The sequence below is a fragment of the Echeneis naucrates genome, chromosome 5 (assembly GCF_900963305.1).
Source record: "Echeneis naucrates chromosome 5, fEcheNa1.1, whole genome shotgun sequence".
NCBI classification, from domain to species: domain Eukaryota; kingdom Metazoa; phylum Chordata; class Actinopteri; order Carangiformes; family Echeneidae; genus Echeneis; species Echeneis naucrates.
Genome location: NC_042515.1, coordinates 19,527,948 through 19,539,854, shown reverse-complemented (window position 1 = coordinate 19,539,854; position 11,907 = coordinate 19,527,948). Strand labels below are relative to the sequence as shown.

The window sequence follows — 11,907 nt, the reverse complement described above, 5'->3', positions numbered from 1 at the left end:
GGTATTTTTGGACAGAGCCAAGAAAGTCGTGTCCCAGTTTACAGGTTTTATTCAGAGTTACACTAACCAGTGGCTGCTGTAGCTTCATATTTACCAAACAGACTTAAGGGCAGTATGAATCTCAAAAAATCTATCTCTGTAAAAAAGCAAATGAATATATATATATATATATATATATAAACTGTCAAGCTATTATTTTCAATAATGTGCTTATCCCTTTAGTAAAAGCAAAACATAAACAAAATATGATATAATTTGTTATAAACTGGGGCAAAAAGAGTGGCATATATCAAGGAACATTTGAATATATAATAACTAAAGTTACAGCAAAACTACATTTAATATTTTCACAATTTACTTGTCCTTAAGCATGTGCCTCATCTGTTCTCTGTCTCATCATTATACGGTAGGTCTTGTGGCAATTGGTGAATGTCTTGTGTGCATTTTCCCCTTTTTGTTCAGACTACATAACGTAGCATCATCAGCAAAATGTTCAGAGCAGAATTAAGGCAAAAACAATATTCAACATTAGACAAGACCTTGGAATATTTGAGCAGGAGGCAGTTCATGTACTGGCTGAACTCATTCTTTGGAGCAGTTATGAAATAACCACTGTGAAAAAAACTATCATACAATTCCATATGTAAACAGGTTTCATGATTTAACAAAGTACAAATTATATACAATGTGTGATTGTTGTGGAAAGACTGTCTTAAATTGTAAATGCTGTTTGTACTACACTGGGGACAGCATCTTGCTTCAATGCTGCCTGAGGTGAGACTGAGCTGCGTTTAGCATGGGCCTACTGCTGGTGGTTATGTTAAAACATCTCCCAGAGGTGGAATGTGTTTTTCACATTTCTTACACTGGCTTAACATACCAGTGAGTTCCCAAATAAAACAATTTACACTCAGGCTCACAGGGCCTCTGCCAGGCAGCGGTCAGTACCTTCACTTGCTTCCAGCCGCACCTGCCGGCTGGTTTTTCTGTTTTCCACCCAAGAGTTGTGTATGACAGTGCCCCCTGGTGAAGGGTCTACTTGGAGTAGGGACACCACTCTTTTTTTAACCTTGGCACGCAGAGCGCGACGAAGCTTCTGACGGGTGAAAGCATAGAGCAGAGGGTGGGAGACAGTGGTGCCATAAGCGAGGGCTTGGAACCAGAGGCGCAGGCTGATCAGGCCATCGGTGGGGCCAATACCAAGGATTAGCACGTTGGCCACAGAGAGTGGTGCCCAACAAACCAGGAAGGTGGTGATGATGATGAGGGACATCCTGAACACTCGCCTCTGCCGCTCTCTCCTATCCCTATGTCGCCGCACCGCTCTGCGCAAGGCAATGATGGCTGACACAGAGGCCTGAACACCCATGCTTGCAGGCACGGGGGTGGCCGCATTAGTGTCAGAGATGACCAGAGGGGCAGTTGAGGACAAGGCAGGGGGGGAGGTAGCTGTGGGGGTAGGGGAGGGGGAAGAGATCAGTGGAGGGTGGCTGAGCTGTTTGGTGCTGTCAATGGGGCACTGTTCCCCTCCTACCTCCCTACCATCACGCATTCGGAGCCCTGCTTTCTTTTTTTTCTGTTTCTTAGGGTGCTTGCTCCAGGGGGGACCCTTGAACCGCTGGTTCTTCTTCATGTGGGAACCAATTCGGATGTTTAAAGCTCTCAGTATTCTGGAGTAGGTGAACAGCATCACTGCCACAGTGGTGAAGAAGATGGGTATCTGCAGGATAAGATGGTAATACATACCCTGCCCTGTGTTATAGCCCTGTCCACCAATACAGAGCAACGTCCTGTTTCGCCACGGTGGCACCACTGTGGTACTGATGCCATATGAGGACAGAGAAAAGGGTGCCACCTGCCCTTTTTCCTCTGATCCTTCTCGACTGGGCCACTGCTCCTCTAAGAATGGGATAAAAAAAACAGCTATGGAAGTGACCCAAACGGCAAAGAGGAGCAACGCTGCCCTGCGTGTTGTTAGCAGTCTGTTGGCTGGCCGCACTGAAATGTCATATCGGTCTAGACTGATAACCAGGATGTTGATGGCTGTGGCGATGCTGGCAAAGGTGACGCAGGCTTCATGGAAGCAACAGAGCAGAGCCAGGTTTGGTCCTGGTGGCAGCAGTACGACCACCAGAGTGAGAGGCAGACATAGCACACACAACACCACGTCCAGCACGTGCAAATTGACAGTCACCATATTGCTCACTGAATCCACTAAATTGGACTGAGAGCAGTAGAGCACCAGCACTGTCAGGTTGCTGCTGAAACCCAGCACCAGCTCGAGCATGAGGAAGGCTGTGAGCGATACCTGGAAGCCCAGTGAGTATGGCACGTACCATGACACAGGGCTGCTGGACGAGGCCCCTCCTCCCTGCTCCTGAGGGGCTCCCCCGCCTTCCAGGCCGGCTACTGTCCCAACCCAGTCAGTTGTGTCCAGGCCGAAGGTGTAGCTGTCAGTCTCCATGACAACCTTTCAGTCTTCATATATCTTATTGGTCACACCATTGATGAGTTCCCATGATGCACCAGACTGAGTCTTCATGATGCTGATATGAATAACAGCTGAATGACAGCACTGGGGAGACAGGAACACAAGGCAGACAGCTGAGAAATGAGCTGTGGAGGAGAGAGTCAAAACACATTCTCATAGCAGTCAGATATATTTAATGCAGAGACCCAACTATATATCGATATATTGATCTATCTACCTATCTAATGTACATGCCTATATCAACCCCAGCATCTGCAGACAGAACAGTTGCTGCATTATGCATCAATGCAGCCTTCAATCTGTGTCCTCTCAGTATCTTTGATTACCTGTGACCTACCTTAACCCTAACCACAGGCCAACCACAGGACAACCACAGGACAACCACAGGACAAACACAGGACAACCACAGGACAACCACAGCCAACCTCAGCCAACCTCATCCCAACCACAGGACAACCACAGGCCAACCACAGGACAACCACAGGCCAACTTTAGGACAACCACAGCCCAACCACAGGACAACCACAGGGCAACCACAGGACAAACACAGGACAACCACAGGACAACCACAGGAAAACCACAGCCAACCTCAGCCAACCTCAGCCCAACAACAGGACAACCACAGGACAACCACAGGACAACCACAGGAAAACCACAGCCAACCTCAGCCAACCTCAGCCCAACAACAGGACAACCACAGGACAACCACAGGACAACCACAGGACAACTACAGCCCAACCACAGGACAACCACGGGACAACCACAGGACAACCACAGCCCAACTACAGGACAACCAAAGGACAACCACAGCCCAACTACAGGCCAACCACAGGACAACCACAGGCCAACCACAGGACAACCGCAGGGCAACCAAAGGACAACCACAGGACAACAACAGGAAAACCACAGCCCAACCACAGCCCAACCACGGGACAACCACAGCCCAACCACAGCCCAACCACGGGACAACCACGGGACAACCACAGGACAACCACAGGACAACCACAGGATAACCACAGGACAACCTCAGCCCAATCTCAGCCCAACTGCAGGACAACCATAATGTCCCTATGTCCCTAAGGTGCACTGGGGCTCAGAGGAATGGGCAAAAAAAAAAGCAGCACATTCAGCAACTCACTGGTTGTGATCTTTGCTGTGTAACTTGAAGCAGATTGCATAATTTATTTAAGTACTTTTACTAGCCAAGCAGCATAATTATTTATTGTTAGAAAGCTTAAGCCAATCTAATGATCACTTAGTTAATTTACTTTAGCACTTGTACCACACCTTGTGCCACACTGAAATGTTGAGTAGAGGGGCCTCAGGGAACAGTCCCAGGATAACCAAAGAGTAAATATCAACCAAGATGCAAATTGCAGTGATATTAATGTGATTACAAATAGATCCATCAAGTTGGCCTTTTTAACTTTAGTTTTCATAAAGGGACCAACTGTTGTTTGGGGAAGATAGCTGGAAGCAGAAAGTTGATGGTGATGATGAAGAGTATTAGCTGCTGTGCTCAGTGCTACAGTTCATCAGTCATTAAGGACCTTTATTACGTTTTTTTTTTTTTTCATCTAGCTGTTAAATCCAGCTTCTTCATGCTGATCTTCACACAGACATTATCTACCTATTACACTGATAGCCACATGATTAAAGGCAGTTTGAGAAACCGAATCACATTGATTGCAGAGCAGCCACTGATTGTACCTGCAGCAAATTAACCGAATGATAAAATTCATGGCCTCCTTTAACCAGGAATTCATCAGGAGTCTTTAAAATGCATCGGTATGAATCCACAAGTCAAGAGCCCAGGGGACAAAATTACAACACTACAAATGAACTCTCAACTATGAACCTCTACTGCACTCTGTAAACGAGACTTTCGCTTGAGTGATGGTCTTATTTTCTCTCTGCTTCTGTTTCCACGGCAACCACACTATAAGGCTCGAGATTAATGAGGGCACAGGTGCCACAGTATCGAAGTGTGTGTGTGTGAGTGTGTTTGCGTGTTCATTTGATTTACAGCTCTTTGGTGACAGCATGTTAGTGACAGTTGGATGACAGTAGTAGCAAGTAGTGGAGTTAAAACATCTCTCCATTAGAAAACACAGCGCGATGACATTGTACAGTCCCGCTGAACAAGGGTAAAGGAGACAACAAAGGTCACAGACTGGTGCACTCTTGGTGGTCATTTCAGTCAAAATATCACCAAGAAAGTGTTGCCACAAAACCTTGCTGTATTGATATATTTCCTCCACTAATCCATATCAAAATCAACTACTCGTCTGCTGTTTTCATGTTGTCTTGCCCTTCCTGGCCTTTGTAAACAGCAGAATGTGGGAAGACATGGAAATTCCCCGACAAGAATACTAACTCTTCTTTGAAGAGCTTTTAGTCATACAAGCAACTTTGTGGAAGCAAGAATGATGCTTCTGCAACACTGTGCAAGCTACTGAATAATGGTTTAGTTTAAATAAAGATGTCTCTTGGGATGTAAGGGGAAATGAAAAGCCGGTCGCTGCAGAAAGTAGAATTAAAAAAAGGATCAGAAAGAACAAGTGAAGAATTTATGGTGTGCATGAGCACTGTGCTGAGCTCATGTTGAAGGTTTCCAGCTGGTCAGAATGTGAGTAGAATGTCTGATTGCCAGATAAGGGGGCAGGGGAGGTTTGGATGGAAACTGGGGAGAAATGGAAATGTAAATTTTTGGAGAAAAAGATGGAGTCTTGTTTAGAAGTGAGTAGGCATCACCTGTAAGATGGGCATCTGAAACATCTGCTGGAGCGCTGACACAGATTACAGAAAATGGCAGTGAGGAAGGAAGTAAGAAAGCATGGTGCGCCAGGCTCAGTGATAAACAAGATGTCCCAGGGAGCAGAGGTGGCAGCATTTTTTCCACTCCAAGGTCTTACATCAGCCTTCCCCATTACTGCTGCTGGTTTCCTGGTTGCCTCCAGTCCCCAACAGGCCGCTTCAGTCCCAAAAGACTCCCCTCATGATTGCCCGAGTGAAAAGCTGATGATGGCCAGACACGTTGGACATATAGCGAAGGAAAGGTATACACCACAGATATTGCCAATCTTGGTGTGATTTTCATACAGTGCTTTCTCGTTGGGATATGTTTTCCCATTTAAACTAATAATTGGTCCTCTACATATACTACCCTTTTATCTCTATACAGTAAAAAGTCAGCTTGGAAAGGACAGTCACATGAAGCATGTACTTTATCCACAAGCTGGTTATTAAAAATTTTGAGTTCATCGCTCTTGAATCTGAGGTATCTATTTTTATGATGTCTACTTAAGGCAGCGTCCACATTGTGAAACTAGGCACATTTCTTGAGATGGTTTCCTAATTAATTCAGCTAGGAGAGAGAAAAGCTCACCAAGACGGTGACAGTGTGTGGTGTGTGTGTGTGTGTGTGTGTGTGTGTGAGAGAGAGAGAGAGTTTTTCTTTTTTTTTTTTTCTATCTTAAGGGAAGGCAATAATCTCACTTGCACTGTGACACAGTGAAGACCAGGAAAAGGTCACATCAAGGTTGTGTCAGTTGCTGTGCCATCCCATCAACACCTGGCCTCTCTAAATCTCTATACATGTAATGAGGTCGACTGTGAGAGTGATTACACGTTGTGATCTGAATATCTGATGATACTGTGGAAAACCAAAACGTCCTGTGTGATTTTAATACTGCTATCTAATTCTCACGTTTGAGCTTTAATTTGAGGATTTACAGAGGAAATCCAGAGATTTACTTGTAGAGAATTACATTAGATAGATATACATATGACACTTAGCATTTTGCCTGTAAATGTGAAACTACCATGAGAAGCCAATTATCTGGTCTTAGCATATAGATTGGTCCAGGAGGAACTGTCAATGGCCCTGTCTAAAAGTAATACACCTAGCAGGAGCTCTGAAGCTCACTAATTAACATGGTACAGTATCTTTGTTTGATTGGTATAGAAACACACACTCAGTGGTATTAACAAGGACAGAAACAAAACTTTTTGATATAATAAATGTAACTTTTTCCTTTTTCCTACTATTACTACCCTTGGCTTATTTTTTAATGCAAAAAGCTTAAAATGCACAGATTTGCAACATATTATATTTTATTCTTCACAGCACTTAACATTGCATCTGGCTCTTAATCCATAATCCTTTGTTTTAGATTCAATGTGCCTTTTTGGCTCTATTTATATGTAAATATTTACATTGTGTTAATGTTTTTATTATTCTCTCATATGTCTGATGCTGCTGTAATGTGCAAATTTCCCCACTGAGGGACTAATAAAGGATTATTATTTTATCTTATGTGATCTGTTTATGCATGCTTGTTTGGTAACTTTGTGATCCTATAAAGGCAACTTTCTCACGATTCAGTTTTTCATTAAAAACTTTGCTTACACTATAGTGATATTGTCAAGACCTAGTTTTATGGTGATAGCTTGATTCCCTTTTGTATTTATTCTGATTTGGCTAAATACTGTTTTGTCTACCTAAATAAAACGTTTTATTGATGCAAACCCCGAAACAATTCCAGAGCGCCACAGACTGGCATGATGATATGATAGATACATTTTTACTCAAATGGTGCATCAAAGGTTTAGCGGCGGGTGAGCCACCACATCCAGAGCCTCGTTTCTCACACAGATCTAAGTGAAGCACTGCAACTGTTTCCCCTCTCGTGTAGGAGGCCATAAAATGGGTTACAAGAGACTGTATAGCATGTATAATTGAACAGCCAAACTCTGCTCCCAGAAGCAGCAGCGCCGAGATTAAAAAGATGAATGGCAGTAAAGATAATCTTGCTATTCCTGTGAGACAAGCTGATATAACAGGTTGTCAAAGTGATATAGCGAGAAGACAGGCATGCAGAAGAAAAGAACATGAATAGTGATGGGGAAGATATTTTAACATAGCAAATTAGAATTTTATCAATGGCACTACAAAACTTTTATGCTTAAATCATCCCATGTTGAGTGTGAAAATCTTCTGTGGAACCCTAACACCAACCGTGTGTGAGATCACTGATATAAAAATGTGTTAGTTGGAAAATGGAATCTGCTAACAGCTCTTAATGCATCAGTATAATGTTGCTCATATCAGCATGCTAGCATGTACACCACGACAGTGCTACCACAGTAATGTTCAAAACATCAAAGTTTAGTGAGGTGCATCGAGGGCCAGCATCCCGGAACCCACGGTGCTAGAAACGATACTGGTAACATCAAACATATCATTCAGCTAAATATAGATTTCTCATAGCTGCAAGTTTCTCACACACGTAGTGAACTCCAGCACTTAAAGCCTCAGAGAGTTGAAGCAGATTAGAGAAGTGTTTTCTTCATTAAGATGCAGAGTTATGCACAGAAAGACATGTCATGAGATGCTTGCGTAGAAAGCACAACATTTCTGTCATGGGGTGGTGATGGGAAACGTCACCCTGGTGGAAGGACAGAAGAAAATGAATATGAATGGGATGGCCATCTGCTAACACATCTCTAATGTACCCTATGTGTAATGAGACTATTGTCCCTTTACAGCTACACTCCTCTTAGGGTGATCTCAAAAAGGTAATGGAAGGGCTTTGGAAAGTAAATATCTTTCTTCTGGCCTTACAGAGTCTGATCATTCCTGGTTTGGTGTCAAAAAGGCAACTTCCATCACTTGTGATGACAATACCATCACAAAGCTACACAAAGGCTCAGTTCTTGCAAGAAATTACTTGAGACAAAGCAGACAAGGGGCTAGAATAGAAATGACAGAATTAAAGACAGAGAGTCTGCGGTGCAATGGGGTGAGTAACAACAAAGGAGGGCTTGAAGCTTTAAGAACACAGAACTCCTCTAAACAATGAACGCCCACTGGCCTATAGGTGTGTGTGTTTGTCTGAGTTTGTGTGCACACGGGTCTGGATAGACTCCCTATTGAGACATCAAGCTGTTATTTGAGCGCTGTCTCAAGTCATCCCGCCATGATGAAGACAGAATGTCATGTCAGAGCCAAACACTTGCCCAAGACAAACATGCATATATATATACACAAAGACACACACACACAGTTAGACGTACAGCAGGACACCTGCTGAGTCTAGCGGTCTTGCAGCTTTAGGTGAAGGTGAATAGGGGCTAGAGGATGAAAGCCTCATGCGATGCATCAGTAGAATATGGTACAGGGTTATAGATGTAAGGAGTTATTTCTTTGTCCATGGAGTGCATGTAAAATAATTACAGTGTTCCGCTTTAAAACTGACTTCCAGCTGATTTTCTTAACATGCCAACGGTTTAGTTCATTAAACCTGTTCAGACAGAGAATGACCTTCAAAAGTCAGGACAACTACCACTCCTGTGTTTACAAGATCAGTATCACCAGGTCAAGTGCAGTGGACTTTATAAATGTAAATAATTGGTTGTGTCATACCGGCAGGTATGTTTTTACAGTGTTTTGTTATGAAAACAAAAATCTTCACGTGCTTCTATCTGAGTAACATTGCAGGCTTATACGGTATCCTAGTACAGTACGATACAGTGTATTAAAATGCAGAGCCGACTTGCTTTACTCTGACTCGTCCAATGACACCATCCAGGGATTTCACAACCCTTAATTGCAGCTGATCTCACAGCTGCATTCACGCTTCACTTCGTAGAAATCAAGTTTTATCCCAAAAGCAGGGTGAAACATGGAGAAATACAAACATCATCTGTATCATCAAGCAATTCTGCAGGAACTTCTGAAGTTAGGCACATAGAAAATGACTGCACATATTGCCACTTTAGTCACTGACCAGAAAACATTTGGTTTGGGAAAGAAATCCATTATTTAGACAGACTTTCCAAATGGTGAACAGGCATCAGGCTATCAGAACAGGCCTCTTTGTTGTCCTGTTATCTGAATTATTTATCACTCAGCAGAAATATGGACCTGAAATAGCTAGCCATAGAAAATCTTCGCACAGGGAAGATGCACGGAGAAGAAAGGAGGCGGGGTGTGGAATGTTGAGTGAGAGAGAGAGACAAGAGATAAGGTGTGATAGAAGAGATGACAGATGCTGAACAGCGAGCCACTTGGTAAAAAATTATGAGGTTACTTAACTGCAGAAGGAGGCAATTAGTAGACAATTAATCCCTTTGTGTGCAGCTGGAGGCAGCAAGACAGAGAAGGTGGTGCTGATGATGTATTCACAAACACACACACACACACACACACGCCTCCTGATTTCATGTGTCCATTTGGATTTGATTTGCCTGCCTTTGTGTTCAGAATCAAAGCTGCCTACGGGAGCACATGGGGACGGAGCAGTGGAGAAAGAGCTCAGAATCAAACACGTCTATCAAGTCTTTTACCTTTCTCTCTTTGCTTCCTCTAACCCCAACCCCCCCCATCTCCGCAATATCGACAACTGAACCGCCCTCCATCCAACTAACCCTCACCTCCTATACTGCACATGTCACCTGCTGTGTTTATTTTCACTTTCATATCCTTCTGTCTCAATCTTCATCCCTCTCTCTTGTTGTTGTAGTCTGTACCTAACTGTTGCTTTTCAAGAACATCAGAAATAGAAACTGCACGATGTAGCATGTGGGCTGCATGAGAACATAAACATGATTAATGAGATTCTGTTGGGGGAGATTGCAGTACTGAGATGTTGAGCAGCATATTGTCCCATGTGACAAAACTCTAATGGAAACTGTTCATCTTGGTGGACTGAACTGAAAATGTCTTACTGAACACAACTCCAACAAAAACATTTGAATACTAATACCTAAGGGCAACTAGTGATAATTTCCAATATGCCAATAATGCGTAAATCCATCATTTTGTCCTGAAAATTGTGGAAATGCCCAACAGTTGAGGGCTACAACTTGCAGTAAGAAGAAAAAATTGCAAAACTGGAACCAGATAATTTCTGGTGATTTAAATGATTTAAATCATGAGGGAATTAGCCAAAAAATAATAATTACTGTCAGTGGGCGGGGTTGTTGATTTTGAGAACAAGATTTTGGATGGCAAGAAAGACAAACAGCAAGTAAAACCCTTCAGGAGTAGACAGAAATATTTAGAAGATTTGTAAAAATATCTAAATTTAAGTTGATTATTAAAAGAGGGACCTTTGTAATTAATGTTGGTTTTGCCCCTCATTTGCCCATAAATGAATGTAAGACTTTACTTTCAGCTGCATGCAGGTGATGTCTCCCTAAAAGGGAAGCTAGAGCCATAATCCAGCCACGAATTGACAGTAATAAGCAGTAAGAGGTTTGTGGCATTTCAAACATATTTTAAAGCATGCTTGTTCCCAAGGCGACTGGCAACACAACAAAACAAAAATGCAAAAGATGGAAACGCATGCACAGTCAGAGGAGACGGGCACACTTTGATGTGCAGCGTGCATGGATGGATGCAGCGGGCTGCAGCGAGGACTCCCACGGGAGCGTGGGAGAAACACACAGCCTCAGAGCCCGTGACTGTGTCAAGCACCTACTCCCACACACAGCCCGGGGTTTCTAATAAAAGCCAGATTCCTCTGCTCAATCGATATTCCGCGGAGCTCAACGTGCCAAAGAGCACAAGGGCGGTGCGCTGTGCGCCGCGCTCAGGGGCACAAGTGGAGATCCAGGACGGAATAAAGTTGGATACATATATTTCACACACACACACACACACAAAAAGTGCTTCCATATATGAAGATAGCCGTGACTATCCGACACGACTGGTTAAACGATTACACTGCAGCAGTGACTGCGTAAAAGTTGCACTTACAGTATTTCCAAGTATAGAGAAAATGTCATTATCTGTGAGATCCTAACTGCGAGTCTGTCTAGAATGAAAGAACGGTCTTCTTGAATTGGCAATTAAAGTTTATGCTGCCGAGCATTTCACATCAAAACGCCTTCTTCTGACAAACAGCTGCTGAGGAAAAGAACTGACTTGTTAAATGAAATAACGGGCGGATTCTTTCGGAGAGGAAATAAATCTGCGCTCTCACCTCCTGTGTCGGCGTCGAGCTCTCAGGGAAGCTTTGTCCGCAACCTGTGAGCGTGTTGATGGGATCCTCCTGCTGAGTGTCAGCTGAGCGCACTCTCCTCCTCAGCAGCAGCAGCACAGGAGCCTCCACCAGGGGCCACTGATCCATTCCAGCTCAGGGGGATGGACACACTGCTGGATCCACGCATGAACCCGCTGCCCGTAACCGGAGAGCACATCCTGCTATTAAGGCCATTCAAATCAAACCAGAGCTTTACCCGTCCCTTGGTGGTTAAACCTCAGCTCCACTTCTTGTTCTAAGTGGACATTCATGTTGTTCATCGGTGTCTTTAACTTAAATGGAAACTCCATCAATGCGACACTTCCGGCCACAGATCTTGTGTCAGTGTTTCTGAGCTGGGAGTCAGCTGCTGCCCTGTTGCCATCT

At 43.7% G+C, this 11,907-nt stretch overlaps 1 protein-coding gene across 1 annotated transcript; it reads right to left on the bottom strand.

Annotated features, from left to right (window-relative positions):
• Window positions 1–122: 122 nt before the first annotated feature.
• On the bottom strand, window positions 123–11,513 carry LOC115043872 (G-protein coupled receptor 22-like). Its single transcript, XM_029502632.1, has 2 exons — window positions 11,482–11,513; window positions 123–2,575 (listed from the first exon to the last, which is right to left on the bottom strand). Exon 2 carries the CDS (start codon window positions 2,462–2,464, stop codon window positions 917–919), a length of 1,548 nt encoding a protein of 515 aa, XP_029358492.1. The 5' UTR covers window positions 2,465–2,575; window positions 11,482–11,513; the 3' UTR covers window positions 123–916.
• Window positions 11,514–11,907: the final 394 nt, after the last annotated feature.

Coding starts and splice junctions, on each gene's coding strand:
- LOC115043872 (XM_029502632.1), bottom strand. CDS start 2,464: ATGGAGACTGACAGCTACACCTTCGGCCTGGACACAACTGACTGGGTT.